The sequence below is a fragment of the Phascolarctos cinereus genome, unplaced genomic scaffold (assembly GCF_003287225.1).
Source record: "Phascolarctos cinereus isolate Bilbo 61053 unplaced genomic scaffold, phaCin_HiC Scaffold_2;HRSCAF=192, whole genome shotgun sequence".
Classification (NCBI taxonomy): Eukaryota; Metazoa; Chordata; class Mammalia; order Diprotodontia; family Phascolarctidae; genus Phascolarctos; species Phascolarctos cinereus.
The window spans coordinates 140,797,428-140,812,900 of NW_027555625.1; the positions used below are offsets into that span (position 1 = coordinate 140,797,428).

Sequence of the window (15,473 nt, forward strand, 5' to 3'; positions counted from 1 at the left end):
CGGGGCGTCGGGGGCGCTCTAGGGCCGCAGGTTGGAGGGGTCAGACTCCGGGATCTGCAGGATGCGGCACACTGCGCGGATGGGCCGCACCAGCTTCTGGGCTGAGGTTGTGGGCTGCGCCATGGGCCGCCGAGACTCCGTGCTGCGCCTCTGGGTGGTCCGGGCCGGGTCGGGGATGGGGAGCGGGTGCCCCGGGGATGGAGGGAGATGGCCGGGGGAGCGGGCGCCCCCGGAGGGAGAGTGAGCTGGGCGGAGGTGGGGGAGAGGGCTCCCCGGAGGGAGAGTGGGCTGGGCTGGGTGGAACGGGCTCCCCGAGGGGAGAGTAAGCTGGACCGGGGGGAGAAGGCGCCCCGGATTGGAAAAGGTAGAGTCGGGGGGACGCGGCCGAGAGGCCAGGGAAAGGGGTCGTTGGGAGGACGACCAGGGTGCCCTGGAAGGTGGCACCAAAGGAGCGCAGCGCAGCGCGGCTAGTATAGATCAAGCGGCACGGAGAGCGCAGCGGGACCTCCTATCGCCATCGCCGGACGCGCAACTGGGGAGCCGAAAAGCTGCTCCGCTGGTTTACTCCTCCTGCACCCTTGGGGGAACAGGAGCCCGTGATTCCTCAGCCCCGCCCAGGCCTGCCCCCTCCTGGCCCCCCAGGGCTTCCGCCAACGCCCCTGCGATGCCACCGGCTGCGCACCCAGAGAATGAGCCCTTTGTTTCCCCCCTTCCCCCCACATCAGCGGCACCCGGGCGCCTGCTGAGAGAGGCTCCCCCAGGGCAACGTGCCAGCTTCCCAGCGGCCCCACCCTCCCGTGGGCCGGCCCGGAGCCTGGCAGGCGGGCAGCACCCCGCTAGTAGGAGCCAAGCTGGGGAACTGGAGCAAAGGGCGGGAGGGGCTGGGCAGGATTCATGGGGTGGGGCTCTCCCCCTCCAGGGTAGGGCATGAAAGGAAGGGGCAGTGTCATTGCTGGCAGTAGCAGTCAGGTTCTCATGGGGTCAAGGATGGGAAACATCTGTTCTATGCCATGGGGGGGAGGTCTATCTCACACAGATGTATGTATCCCTTTCCCCTTTTTTCCCTTTGCGCCTAGGAGCACCTTTCCATCTTAACCCCCACCCCTTACACCCTAACACTCTCTCCCTTAGCCAGACCCTGCTTGAAGGACAATATAAGCTCTCCCTGAATCTCAGTTTCCTCATTTGTAAAATGATGGGGTTGGAGGAGATGCTCTCTGAGGTCCTTTCTCACTGTGACATCCTGTGATTCTATTCTACTACCCAGTGTTCCCAGGGCTTCTAGGCCCAATACAGGAGAGCAGTTGATGGGAGTGGCCCAGAGGGAGGGACCCAAGAGTGGGAGAGGAAATGGGAAAGTAAGGTACCCTTCCACCCAAGGAAGCATCAGGGTTCTTCTGTGGGGGTGGTTCAAGAAGCATAACCAGGTTCACAGACAGCCAGACAGACTCATACACATACACAAGCTCAAGAGGCGTTTCCCTTCACCTGGGCACCTATTACCCATCCCTTACCCTCTTAAGTCAGGATCTGGAGAGAGCAGCCCTCTATCCAGTTGGGGACCAAGGTAGCGTTAGGACCTATCCCTGATCCACAAAGCTAGCTACTGTCATTAGATGGGAGGATTCAGGTGGGAGGGAAGGGGAAGAAGGGGAGCAGGGTTCCTTCTTTGGACCCCTGAGACATGCTTCCATCAGTGCAGATCCAAGTCAGAAAGAAGACAACCTATTAAGGACTTGTGAGAGGCAGGAGAAGGAAGAAGTTGGAAGATGAAGGGCTACTGAGTGGGACTTGGGCAGAGAGAAGAGTTCCCAGGAAGCGGGGGCCATTCAGAGCCTATGGTATATTAACATAGATTCTCATCCAGCATTATAGCCTCCATGTCTGGAGGTAACTCCCTCTCCTTCTGGACTGGCTTGGGTCTGGCATGTCTGGAAGATGGGAGAGACCAGAACTTCTATTCCTGACCCTCACCCCCACCCTCCCAATATACATCCTGAGATTAGCTTCTGGGAGTACAAGAGGGTGGCACTATGTGGCCGGGGTACTTGGCAGGATTGTAACATCCATCTTCTCTTGGTGTCCCCCAGCCAGCAGCCGGCAGGCTAGAGAGTGCCAGTGGGGAAAGCCTATGGCTTAGGCCTTAGGAGACTAAGGACCCTTGGTGAGACTCAAGTCCCAAGCCCCACTTCTTCAAGTCCTGATGTGGGTGAGGACAGGCCCCCTTGGGTGATAGGCCAGGTAGTTTTCCTTAAGGTCTGTGACTCATCTTTACCCTGACTGCTCCTGGACACTGTTCCCAGCATAGGCTGTCAGAGAACTTGGGAAGTAGGGGCAATGGGGTGCAGTGAGAGTCCCCTCCACAGCCCCACCCACCTAATGCTGGCTTCCAGTCTAGCTCTCCTGGGCCAACACCAGAGCCCAGGGCCTTTCAGTCGGCACCTCTTGGCCCGAGAGTGGAGCAGCACTGTGGGAATACACATGAAGGACACAAATATACACAGGAAAAAGTGATGCACAAATGGACGCACACACAAAGGCAAGCCGACCAATACCCAAAACATAGGCGTGCCCAGACACAGACCTGAACCAACCCCCACACAGACAAGCACAAACACAAACAAACATACGGGCATTTGGGAGCTCCACCCACCTTCACCCCTTTCCCCAGAGTCCCTTACCTGGGCAGGCCAGCCAGGCCTCCCTCCACTGGAGCAGCCCCCAGAGCGGGGGAGGGCAGCCCCGGACAGCCAGGCCAAGCTGCCACTAATCTGGGCAGGGAAGGGGGGGCACCCACGTCAGAGCTGGGACTGCCGGGTGGAGGGCATCCGAGGACATCCCCTCCTACACATGCGGCTGTCTGGGCACCTAGCCCTACTTCCCCAGCCCCTCTATCCCACAGATAGCTGAGGCTGGCTGCCTTTCCTGTGGTGGGGACTGTTGGGGGTTAATACCATCGGAGCCCCTAAGAACCTGGGTGGGGGTTGGGGGGGGAGAAGAAATGGGTCATGGGGAGGGGAGGGGTTTGTTGGAAGATGATTTTAATGCTGAAGAAAAGCTCTGTGGCAGACAACTCTCCTCTCTCACCCACTCACCCACCTCCCTAACATGATTTCGCTTCCTTTTTCTAATCATAACCCTTTCCCCACCTAAATAAAAACTCTAACCACGCTCAGACAGTAAATCATTTAATAAATGTGTGTTGAATTGAGGGAGAGGGAGCTGCCTCTAGGATGCCTTAATTCAGGGCTGCTTCACCTTGTACTAACCAACCACTTTGAGTACCCGCACTCCCCATGAATTGAGCAAAAGGAGTGTCTCTGGACCAGGCTCTTCCTGCCCCCCCCCCACCAACCACACCCCTAGCAGTGGGCATCTCTGTGGCTGCACTCTGGGGCCCTGTCATTTGTGGTCAGCTGTTGGAAGCTCTGACCCTAGGGGTTGAGTAGGGGGAAGGGACTGAATTATCATCTCCTCCCCTTTCCTTCCCCCTCCCCCCCCCAGGGTGGGGCAATGCCAGCCAGGACAACCTGGCCCTGGCCAGGGCCAAGACTGTGTTGAAACAAGAGGCTAATTACGCTGCTGAAACTGGCATCTAAAAATACAGCAACAGGGCCATGTGTGTGCTGTGCACATGGAGGGCAGAGACAGCGGGGTGGGGGTAGTGGGGAGGGGAGAAACTGAGACTTAAAGAGGGAAGCAGTGATTGAGATGGAAGGAAAAGACTGTCATAGGAAGCTGGCAGGAGATGTTAGGGTGGGTGGGGGAAGGAGTGATGGAGAGATGGAGGAGAAGAAACACTGGAGAGAGAGAACCAGAGGAAGAAGAGGAGCAACAGAACAGAAGAAGAGGCCAAAGTGGGAAGGAAGGTAAGGTGGCCTTCCATGTCAGAAGGGATAGATTGAAAAGAAGGTGGGTGGGTAGGTGGGTGGACCCAGGAAAGAATTCGTGCCCTTGGGAGGGCTGAGATGGAGCCAGAGGCCCAGCTAGGGTCACTGGGATCCAGGCTGGGTGAAGGATGGCAATGACAGAGGAAGAGGTGCAATGCAGAAGAGTGATTAGATGTGTTCCTGCTTGGCCACAGAGCGTGCAATGAGAAGCAGTGTGGAGAAGTTTCAGAGAGGCAGATCTAGGCTTACTTTAAGGAAAAACTTCCTAACAATTAAGAGCTCTCCAAGATCCAGAGGAATGTGCTGCCTTAGGAAGTAGAGGCTTCCCTTTTGTCAAAGGTGAGGTGACCACTTGTAGTGGATGTTGCACAGATGTCCCTGTATGGATTGTACTCTTAGATGGCCTCTGAGCTTTCTTCCAGCTCCAAAATTCTGTGATTCTGTGAGAGGGACTGAGTAGTCATTAGGGGGTATGAGAATGCAATGGGGCTGTAGATAAGGCCCTGAGGTTGTTTCCCCTTGTGTACTTGTCAGCCCAGAAAATCCTGCATGACCCTCTTAAGCCCATTCCAGAGGCCAGGCAGAATATGGCAAGGAGAGGGACAGAAAATCAAGGTTTATCCCTCTCACCCAGAGACAAAATCTTAGGCTCTAAGATCTCTGAGGCACCAGTTATTTAATTCAAACTCCCACCCAGCCCAGAAATTCCTTCTAATACACTCCAGACAGGTGCCCAGTATCTACTTAAATACTTTAAGAAGTGACCAGAAACTTGTTATCTTAACATGGCAAATCCATCCCATTGGGACCAAGCTGGAAAGGGTATCAGCTGTGGACAGAGGATTGAGGCTTAATCAATGGTCAGCCTAGAATATAAACACAAGGAGAAGCCCCCTATCCTAGGAGGACTGGAGTAGCTGATCGGGTCCAATCTGACCCACAATCAAAAGGATGTTCCAAGGCTTGGACATTTTGTCTTCTCTTTTATTCTGGTTCCGTAAGTATGGTAGAAACTAGGAGACTAACACAAGTGCCCAGCACTGTTGTTGTTTTTGGTAATTTCAGTTGTGTCCAATTCTTCATGACCCCATTTGGGGTTTTCCTGGCAAAGATACTGGAGTAGTTTGCCACCTCCTTCTCCAGCTTATTTGACAGATGAAGAAACTGAGGCAAACAGGGTTAAGTGACTTGCCCAGGGTAACACAGCTAGTAAGTGTCTGAGACCATATTTTAACTGACGGAGATGAATCTTCTGACTGTAGATCCAGCACTCTATCTACTGAACCACTTAGCCTCCCAAGTTTCCAACACACCTGGGTACAAACAACACATGTTCATTGAGTAACTACTATGTGCTCAGAAGTATGCTAGCCATGCTGAAGGAGATGAATGGGTGCCTGCTTTCAGGGGGCTTACAGACTAGTTGAGGAAAGAATACATGAAAAGAGTACATTTACCATCTTGTATTCTTAGCTTTGGTGCCAAGTTTAGTGGTACCATCCAGTGATTACCATTAGACTTCAAAGGAAGGAGAGATTACTGGGGACTGAGGTCATTAGGGAAGGCTACCTGAAAAAGTGGGTCTTGAACTGGGCCTTGCAGAATTCAGGCCCAGGGAGGACAGAAGGAGGACTTTGGAGAAGAAAGCATTAGTAAGGGCAAAGAAGAGGAAATGTAACTTTTTTTTTTGAGGGAACAAGAATGAATGAAAGAATGAATGAATGAAGCATTCAAGTATTTATTATGTACCAAGCGCTAAGTGTAGGAGATACAAATATTTTAAAAAGAGATAGTCCCTGCCCTCAAGGAGCTTACATTCTAAGAGGGGAAGATATGACATCCAGAGCAGTGGTGAGCAGGGAATGGACAGATGGGGTAGTGATATGTCCATAATGGCAGGCAGATGGTGAGATAACCTGGGTAGATGTGAAAGTCAAGAATGATCTGGGGTCTAAAGTCAGCCAGTAGGTATAGTAAGCAGAAGGGCTAGCATCTATACAGCCAGTTACCACAACACTCAGTTGGGTCCTAGGTTTGGGGCTTCAAAGAATGGAGCTCCTTATGAGCCGGGTATTAGGTCTCAGATCTGGGATGGAGTAGGTCATCAGAGGCAGGCAGAAGGTGAGATGGCCTGACTGGATGGCTGGATGTAATGGGAAACAAGCATAGTAAAGAGGAAGGCTGGATTGGAGGGTTTCTCTAGGGGACTGATGGAGGGATAAATTAGAGAGGGAGGTTCAGGAGCCAGGTCTTACATGCTGGGAACAAGGTGTTCCTACCTGCTTCTTGCAGAGGGGTTCAGAAATCCAGGTGACGTCAGTCTTGTAAATGGTGGCCACTCAATTTCCAGGTTGCTCCCACTTCCTCCTGGAAGTTTTCCAATCTACAGGGATGCCCCCTCCTGTCTTTCCAGAGCAATGTCAGGCCCATCCAGATCTGTACTGCTCCCTTGTTTCAGTGGCCGTATCTCTTCACCTAAGGCTAGGAGCTCCTGGATGGGAGGAGCCATCTCATGCTTATTCTGGATCTCCCAAAACATAATCAAATATAGGCCTAGACACATAGTTGGGATTCCAACTATTGATGAACTATTGATGATTGCCTTGATCCCAAACCTAGACATAACCTGAATGCTTAACAACATAAGAGTCTAAAGTGCCGGAAGGGACCTCAGAGGTCTAGTTCAACTCCTGAGTAGGAATCTCCATATACCTGGGTTATATGGCTGTCCGGTCACCCGTTGAACACCTCCAGTGAGGGGGAACTGTTTCTTAAGCCAGACCAGTCTACTTTTAGACAGTTCTATTTAGTAAGTTCTTCCTTAAATTGGGCCAAAATTTGCCATTCTGTAATATCTACCCATCGGTGCCAGTTTGCTCTTTGAGGCAAAGCAGAAAAAAAATCATGGACATCCGCCCATGAAAGGAAGGGTTGGTTCCAAGGCATTAATTACTGAGAGCAATGTGACTTTGGGCAAGTCACTTAACCTCAATTGCCTCACTAAAAAAAAAAAAAAGAATTAAGCACACCCCAAGCCTGGTCCACTTCTCTCTAATCACCAAGACACAGTTAATCTTTGAATTGAATTTTAAATTGGATTGTAGCCACATTCTCCCCTCTACTCCCCCCTCCCTTCCCACCCCTGATTAGGGATCTTTTGAGGCAACACTGGCAATTCAGCTCCTACTTGTGCCTAGGGCTATCAAGGTGGGTAGGAAGTAGTGATATGCCTTTAGGGTTTGGAGGTAAGCAGACAGGCGGCTAGAAGTGAGGTATGAAGGGACTGAAGAGCAATGCAGAAAATTGTTACAGCACAGAACCGAAGGCAGAGAAGTAGGTGGGCGGTAGTAAGACCCTAGTACTGGGGTTATCAGTTCTCCCCACCATAAGCTAACAAGATAGAGTGGAGCAGAGGCAAGCCAAGGCCAGGACGGCCCTGTCCAGGCAGATGCTGAGCACAGTGGGGATCATTGCTTACAATGGGACATCCGCAAAAGGGGTTTCCTCCTTTTGGAAAGCATCCATTCGGTGCTAGCTGGACCCCAGTGACAAGAGCCAACCCCACCCCCACCTGGGGGATCTTCACTGCCCTGAAATCTCCCCATCGGGCATCAGTTGTTGGGGAGTGGCCAGAAGTCAGCCCAAGCCCTGGAAAACTGGTTGCTGCGACTGCCACCCTGTGGCCCCCCTCTGGAGGTGCAGTGCTCTTGAGGTCAGGCTAAATCTTCATCTTCTGAGGTGGAGGGCAAGATTTCTGACTTGAGTATGAGGCCCTTCTGGGCCTTGGCTATTTTCTACTCCCTTGAAAAGAGTAGGCAGCACAGGCCTGAGGTTCCTCTTCGTCTTAAGATGAAAACACTATTATCTTAAGGCGTAAAGGAAGCACAGGAGGGAAATAGGGAAGATCTTTGAAATAACCAATTTTTCAAAAAGAGGACCTGCTGGGGGAGATGAAGAGAAGCTAACCTTGAGGCTTTGGAAAGAAAAAAAGACAAAAACAGAGAAGAGAAAATTCCATGTATTTATTTATCAAAACCATTACAAACTTGGTCATACACCAACCAACACACATATACACACATACAAACATATACACATACATACATATAACCCCCAGAAGAGGCCTGTCAAGTAACATGGGAAAGGAGATGGAATGATCAAAGCTGGGCCTGGGATGGAGGGTAAAAGAGTTGGCAAACAGGAATTAAGGCTCCCCCTACCTCCTAACCATTAAGGGTTAGGGGTAAAAGATGATGCCAGAAAAAAAGAAAAGATGGGCAATAAATAACCCTCAGGTCAAAGCATGAAGGAGGGATTACTTTGGCATAACAAAAAGAGAAACTGGGCAATGGCAACTTGGTCTAAGAACATGTGACCCCCATCCCCACCCCTGAGCCAGGAGTAGGTGCTGGTCAGGGCTGAGTGCAGGGTTTCTCAGGCAAGCAGTCCAGGCTGGCAGGTTAGGGGACTAGGACCCTCTTGAGTCCAGCATAGGCACTTAGATGAGCAGAGGATGTTAGTGAGGGAGAGGGCATTGAGGTAAGGAGAGATCATATGGGAAGAGAGGAAAACCATCACAAAAAAGGGGCATTTCTGCCTTTTCCAGTGTCCACAGACCCAACATCCTCTCCTCAAACCTCCCCTCCACATCAAGAGAGGAGGGTGTCAGAGAAGGGACAAGGTCGCTGGAGGTAGAAGCGGAATGGGAACAGACTGGCACTAGCTGTCCAGGTCTGATGGGGCTGCCTTCTTCCGAGTTCGAGACTTCAGGGAGCGTGAGGTGCCCTGTGGGGGAGGGGAGAGGAGACATAGGTGAGAAATGTGTATCCATCAAAGACCCTTGCCCTCAGGCAGTTCAGCTGTGCAGTTCAGTGGGTCTTCACTGGCTGTCCCCTCACCTCTCTCACAAGGGGCTTCCTCTTGCCGATTCGGAGGCTCTGGCTCCGTACCAAGGGCTTCTCCCTTGGACGGGGAAGGGTGTGGGCCTTTGTCTGGGAATCAGACCAACACTCATCTTCAGTGTCACTGTCCTGGAGGCCCCCAGGACGGTACCCTGGCAGAAGGAGAGAGAAAGTTGAGGGTTCCCATAAGCAGCTGTGTTTTCCTTTTTTATCAAGATTTCCCCAAATGACTTCAGATGCAAGGCACTGATTCTGAGATAAGAGGCTTTTCCCAGGACTCCCCCAAATCTAGGGATAGGGCCCTCGTATCACTCCCCTCAGCCCCAGCAGGACCTGTTCTCAAGGTGTGTCAGCAAAGCAGGCTAACAGTAACCATAAACAGCCGACGTTCCTATAGTACTTAAAGGTTTACAAAGCATTTTACATCTATGACCTTACCCAAGCCTCAGAATAATCCTGAGAGAACTACTATAAAATAGTATTACTCACATTTTACAGATAAGGAAATGGTGGGCTGGAGAGATTAAGTGACTTGCCTGTGGTCACACATCTATTAAAAGCCAAGAGCAGGTTCTGAATCTAGGTCTTCCTGACTCTACTCTAATCCTATCCACTTAGAAGTAATTTTGGCAACTCTATCCATTTAGAAGTGCCTTGTTACCCAGCCACAGCCCTGGTTCTCCCCTCCCTGCCCCTGCCCTCTCATACTAATGGGTGGTCTCCTGTGCAAATCCTGGTCCTCCAGGTAGAGGGGATCCTGATAGGATGGAGCAGGATTATCAGGGATGGTGCTCAGGTCCTGCATGGAGAAGCTCCGAAGCCTACCAGCGAGGGCACCCTGACTCTGCAGGGAAAGGAGAAAATGGTCACTAGGTATGCCGAAGGGAGGGCCTAGAGAGCCAACGTGAGCTCGGGGGCACCATGGGAGGAATCAGGAGTAAGATCAGAGCTGGAGGGATACCTAGGCTGGCAGGCATTAGATCCACTTCTGCCTAGGGAATGAGGGCACAGCCTAGGGTATTTGTGGGTATTTAGCTAAAAGCTGCCTTGGAGATCTTAGATGTAAATTTACTTGCCCAAGTGCATATAGCTAGTTATTGGCAGAAAAAGGATGAGAACCAGGATCTTCTGGGACCTAAGAGTATTACACCACAATTATGGCACCACAGAGTTAGAGCTAGAAAGGACCTTAGAGATCATCTAGTCCAAAGTCCTCTTGTTACAAGTGAGGAAACTGAGGCCCAGTGACTTAATGAATGAGTGATGGTAAGGACTGGAACTCAAGTTTGTGTCGGTATTCCAGGTCGAACGAATGCTTCCTGAGAATCCTTTCCTTGTGTGTCAGGAAACGGGGGCACCACCCAGCCCTGGGACCAAGTGGCCAGCCTGTGAAGGGCGAGTGGTCAGGCTGGCACCTTGGCAGCTGCCTGCACTGCGGCAGTGGCAGCGATGTTAAGACCTCGCTTCCCAAAGCTCAGCACTGTCTCGTAGCTCCGCTCCTTCGCCTGCACGATGTATGAGTCGATCTCCTAGGGACACAGGGAAGTCAAGGGTGAGAGAAGGGGAGGTGTCCAAGAGTCACATCAGCCCTTCATTTATTCAAGAGGCCACATTCTAGACACCAGTGACACCAAGGCAAAAACGAATCAGGTTTTCTCTTTATGAAGCAATTTACATTTTTCAGGAAAAAAAAAAAGAACAAAACCTCCTCAGGTCTGTATCTTTACACCAATATACCTGGTGTTGAGACCCTGGGAGAGAGGTAAACTGACAGTAGCCCTCAACCCACTGCACCTCCCTCCTGCCCTCAGGGTCTGTATGCTGCCTCAGGACTGTCTACAATGTATGGAGCAAGATAGAGGACACAGCCTGCTTCAAGGAGCTTCCATTCTGTGCTCCCTATGAAAGATCCTACTCTATCCCCCTCCCAGCCAGAGCCATGTGTAATATTTTGATATTTTCCACTGGATTCCACTAGGCACCCTCCTATACTCATTGAATCCTCATAACAATCTTGTGAGGCAGGAAGGACAGGGCTAGTGATTCCCATTTTTACAGATGAGTAAACAGAGGCACAGATATATTTTGGATAGTGCCTTGGCCAAGGTCAAACATCAAATCAGTGGCAGAGCTAAGGTTAGGACTCACTCAGGTCTCCTGAATCTCAGTTCAGTGCTTTCCCTATACCATTCAGTCTTTCTCCTACCTACCTTTTCCCGGGTAGGAAAGGGCTGGATGGATAAACTTCCTATAAAGCAGGCTGGCACCCTTGGTATAAGGGGAGAGGCCACACCACAAATGCCATCTTGATCTCATAATAGAAAGGGAACCTGTAAGAGAGGGTCAAAGGCAGGAAGGAATCAGGAGGGGGAGGAAGACAGCTCTGCCCAGTCCCAGTCCCTAGCCAACCACCATCCTCATACCAGGAAATGAAGATGTCCGTGAAGGTCTCTACTGTCATAAAGAAGGCAAAGACAATCCAGTACATCATCCATCGGACCTGATTGGGGTGGAGACGGGGATCACCAGGGTCAAACCTAGGCTGCCCAGCCTCTCTCTAATCCCTCCCCATTAGCCTCAGTCTGGTGGAGACATTCCATTGAGAAGCTGGTCCAGCTACATTCCCTCTACAGAGACTCATCCTCACTAGAACCTAGCACTATTTCCTGTACTCCCACTCCACAGACATCATCCTCCAGAAGATGGTGTTTCCTCTACAGTAACCGGTCAGTGGTCTATAGATGGTCGATATCACTGCCATCCCCCACCACCAACTTGTGATCACAGCTGACATTTATATAACATTTACAGTTAAAAGGTGCTATAAATTATCCCAAATGTCATGAGTAGTACCAGAATTATTTTCTTCATTTTACAGATGAGGACACTGAGGTTAGGCCCAGTGAGGCAATTTGCTCACAGCCAACTAGTAAGTAACAAATGGAGTCAAACTCAGGGACTCTGACTCCCAAATTTCCACTACGTTAGCCTGTCTCTCTCCCATCTCCTGCTTCACTCCACTCCCATGACGGTCACACTTCCATAAATGTGCCAAACTGCCCCCTACCAGACTGCTGTTCCAGACTAGCTACACCATCTGCCTTGCGTCCTGCCCCCATCACAAAGAGGTCTACACTCACATATTCCCGGATATTCTTACTCTTCACAGCTTTATAGGAGGCGTAGGCAGGATACAGCATTCCAAATACCAGCCTGGATGAGGGAGAAGAGGAAATCCAAGAGAAAGGCTCATCAGGGGCCTGACAGCCCAATTCCTTTATTTTACGGAGGAGGCAACTGAAGTTCAGAGGAGGGAAATAACGTGGGCAAGGACACACGGGGAGAGCTGAGGTTTGAAATGACATGACTCCAAATCTATGCTTTGGCCGATGTTATGGTCTCTAAGCTTAGACCCTCTGCTCCCTGCCCCCACCTCCCACATATTGACAGTGCCTTTGTTTCTGACTTGCACATCCAATGTTCCGGATTCCTGAGTCAGTGCCCTGAAGGCCCCCTCCCTGTCCCACTGCTTACAAACATCTCTGAAGCCTGCCCAGGCCTGCAGCGGCCTCCCACAGGGTGAGGGCATAAGGCAATCTGCCATGCTCAAGAGGGTGGAGAGAAGGGCCCGGGGTGGGGAGCAAAACTAGCAAAGACCTGGGAAGAACACGGGGCACTTGTTCCCAACCTCCTCTAACACCCATGGGCACCGACTTTGGTCCAGATTTGCAAGGGCAGAAACAGAGACCCTCACTTTCAGGCAGGGTGACCCTAGGGAGGGAGGGAGGGTGTGTGGGTGTGGGGTGTGTGTGTGGTGTGTGTGTGTGTGTGTGTGTGTGTGTGTGTGTGTGTGTGTGTGTCCCAAAGACCTGGGGGTGAGTCACGTGCTTACTCAGGCAGGAAGCAGGCACCTAGATTCTTGGCCCATGACGAACCCCTCTCCCTACTAACAACCATCAACTTGGGGATGCCCCCTACTTCCCATACCCCTAGCCTACAAGCAGGATCTAGTCCCTTTTTGAGGAGAGGAGTGGGGTGGGTTCCGGCTCGGCTCCACGGCGCACGTGGAGAAAGCAGCTCCTGGTGGTTTTGGGGCAGGTGTCGGGGGGGCGGCTGTCCGAGGGTCCAGGCCGCCCCCTCCCCACCCCCAGATCCCAATACTCACACCACCAATCGGGAGATCACCCAGGACACCATCCTGCCGGCTGTGGAGGGTGGGAGGGGGTGCGGTGCCCAGGGGAAGTCGAGGCAGGAGAGGAGGCTTCCAGGGGGCTGGGAGCTGCTGGGTGGAGAAGGGGTGCTCCGAGACGCCCGGCCGCTGCCCCCCGCCGGCTGGGGAGTGGGGGGCTGGTAGAGCAGGGAGAGTGGGGGTCACAGAAACGGAGTGCTCGGGCTCGGCTGCTCGCAGCGCAGCACCGGCCGCCGCTCGGCTCCGCAGCTACCCCGGCCTGGCCGCCACTGCCGCCGCCGCCCCGTCGGGCCCCGAGGCGGAGTTTGCAACTGACTTGAAAGTTGCACTGACCTAACTTCGGTCCAATCCCCGGGGCCCGAGCTGGCGCAGGCGCAGTGCGGGCCCCGCAGCCCGGAAGGCCGCGACTGAGCGGCGGCAAAGAAGCGACGCCTTAAAGGGACCGCGGCCTGGCCGAGCTGGCGGGCTGCAGGAGCAGGGATCCTGGAGAGGCGCTAAAGGGAGCGTCGGAGAAAGGACTGTGGGATTTTTCACTTTGGGAGAGATCTTGGCCAGTGTAGGACCACCGAGCTAGAGGTGGAGAGGAAACCAAAAGCCTGATCCAACCTGCCTCATTTTTCCAGTGTGGAAACTGAGGCCCAGGGCAGTGAAGTCTCCCACATAAGGAGTAGCAGGATTCGAACTGGTGTCCTCCAAACACCAAATACCCTGGCTGTTTCCACTGTGTCGTGTGGAAATATATTCCTTCTGCTTAGCCTTACTTTTTTTATTATTTCAACTAATTTAATTAATTTTAAATTATTTCAAAAATAATTAATGATTATTAATGCATTATTTACCATTTAATAAATTTATTGTTAACATTCTTTTCTTTTTAAATTTTGTGTTTCAAGTTCTTTCCCATCCTTCCCCACTTACTGAGAAGCCAAGCAAAATGTTATCAATTATACATGTGAAATCATGCAAAACCTATGTTCATATTAGCCATATCACAGAAAAAGGCAAAAAATAAAAAAAAAAGATCTATTTATGTTTAGCAAACGATTAATGAAATGATTTGAAGTTAATGGGACAGATGATGTACCGGAAATTCATTTTAATTAACTCTAATTAACTCCCAACTTAGGCCCCTATTTCAAATCCTGTCTTTGTCTTTCTACATTTTGCGAGTTCCTAGATCTAGAGTAGCAAGTCTACTCAGGAAGTCTCCTAGAAGTCCAAATTGAGGCTGTGGGCCTGGAACCATAGGTAGCACTAGTCCGAGTCTGAATTTGAACTCAGGTCTTCCTGACTCCAGGCCCCAAGCTCTATCCACTGCACTACCTTGCTAGGATTTGTAGATGGGACTTGAAGGAAGCCAGGGAAGTAGGAGAGAGAAAGTATTGGGGGCTTGAGGACAGCCAGAGGAAATGCCCAGTGTTGGTGTCTTTTTGTTGGAGGAACGGCCAGAAGGCCAGTCATAGAATAAATGGGGGAGAGTAAAATGTAAAAACACTGGAAAGGTAAGGGAGGAGGGCCAGGTTATGAAAGGCCTTGAATGATAATGGAAGATTTTTCTCTCTGATGGGGGGGGTGATAAGGAGTGGTGGAGTTCATCGAGCAGGGAGGGACTGGTCACACCTGTGTAATAGGAAGATTGCTTTGGCAGCTGAGTGAGGGATAGACAGGATAGGGGAGAAACTGTAGGCAGACAGGCCCACCTGCCCACTGTTACAATAGTCCACAGAGCCTGCACCAGTGTGCTGGCCGTGAATGATCATAAGGCTTGTTGGTTGTTCAGTTATGACCCCATTTGGGGTTTTCTGGGCAGAAATACTGGAGTGGTTTGCCACTTCCTCCTCCAGCTCATTTTCCAGAGGAGGAAACTAAGGCAAACAGGGTTAAGTGACTTGCCCAGGGTCACTCACTAGTAATCAAGGCTGGATTTGAACTCGGGTCTTCCTGACTCCAGGCCCAGCATGCTATCCGTTTCACCACCAATGCTGCCTTGAAGGCAGGCCCTGTTGTCTTATTTCATCTTCGCATCCCTAACACCCAGCAAAACACTCTCCTTACACTTTTGGGGAGGAGAGAGGTGGGGTGAATCTGAGGGTCTGTACCTATGATTTCATTAGTGTAGGGAACTCTGGGTGTGGCTGCAGATCTTGTAGTGCTTTTGGAGACAGATCAGGAGCTGGGAGAGGTTAGTAACTTGCCATCTGTCACAGAGCTGGTGTGTGAATGAGAGGACATGAACCTTTGTCTTCTTGACTCCAAGGCAGCCTATTTTTCCTACAGACAGCAGACACAATGAATATTTGCTTTCATTGTAGTACCTTAAATTCCACTGGATTTCTAGGCCTCTTCCCTCATCAGCCTCAGGTTGACAGTTATTATTCTTGTCCAGCCAAAAATAGGATGAAAAATAGGTTTGGGGAGGGGGAGAAGGCTTGAGGGGAAGGAAGAGAGGGCCTTTGACAGGGAAAGTAGGAAGGCACCTAGAAACAAGCATAC

At 51.3% G+C, this 15,473-nt stretch overlaps 2 protein-coding genes and 1 long non-coding RNA gene across 3 annotated transcripts; all 3 read right to left on the reverse strand.

Annotated features, from left to right (window-relative positions):
* Window positions 1-16: 16 nt before the first annotated feature.
* HRURF (HR upstream open reading frame) lies at window positions 17-2,903 on the reverse strand. The gene is made up of 2 exons (XM_078149636.1): window positions 2,682-2,903; window positions 17-577 (listed from the first exon to the last, which is right to left on the reverse strand). The coding sequence occupies exon 2, from the start codon at window positions 121-123 to the stop codon at window positions 19-21; it is 105 nt and encodes a 34-aa protein (XP_078005762.1). The 5' UTR covers window positions 124-577; window positions 2,682-2,903; the 3' UTR covers window positions 17-18.
* A 2,705-nt stretch (window positions 2,904-5,608) lies between these two features.
* Window positions 5,609-7,000, reverse strand: LOC144455810 (uncharacterized). Its single transcript, XR_013484602.1, has 2 exons — window positions 6,170-7,000; window positions 5,609-6,033 (listed from the first exon to the last, which is right to left on the reverse strand). It is a non-coding gene; the product is annotated as an uncharacterized LOC144455810 (long non-coding RNA).
* Window positions 7,001-7,892: 892 nt separating this feature from the next.
* Window positions 7,893-13,338, reverse strand: REEP4 (receptor accessory protein 4). Its single transcript, XM_078149637.1, is given in 9 exon segments — window positions 7,893-8,675; window positions 8,789-8,943; window positions 9,500-9,635; window positions 10,207-10,320; window positions 10,979-11,078; window positions 11,080-11,121; window positions 11,215-11,291; window positions 11,932-12,004; window positions 12,957-13,338. Coding segments are annotated over 9 exon segments (795 nt in total). The 5' UTR covers window positions 12,989-13,338; the 3' UTR covers window positions 7,893-8,609.
* Between the last annotated feature and the right edge of the window lie 2,135 nt (window positions 13,339-15,473).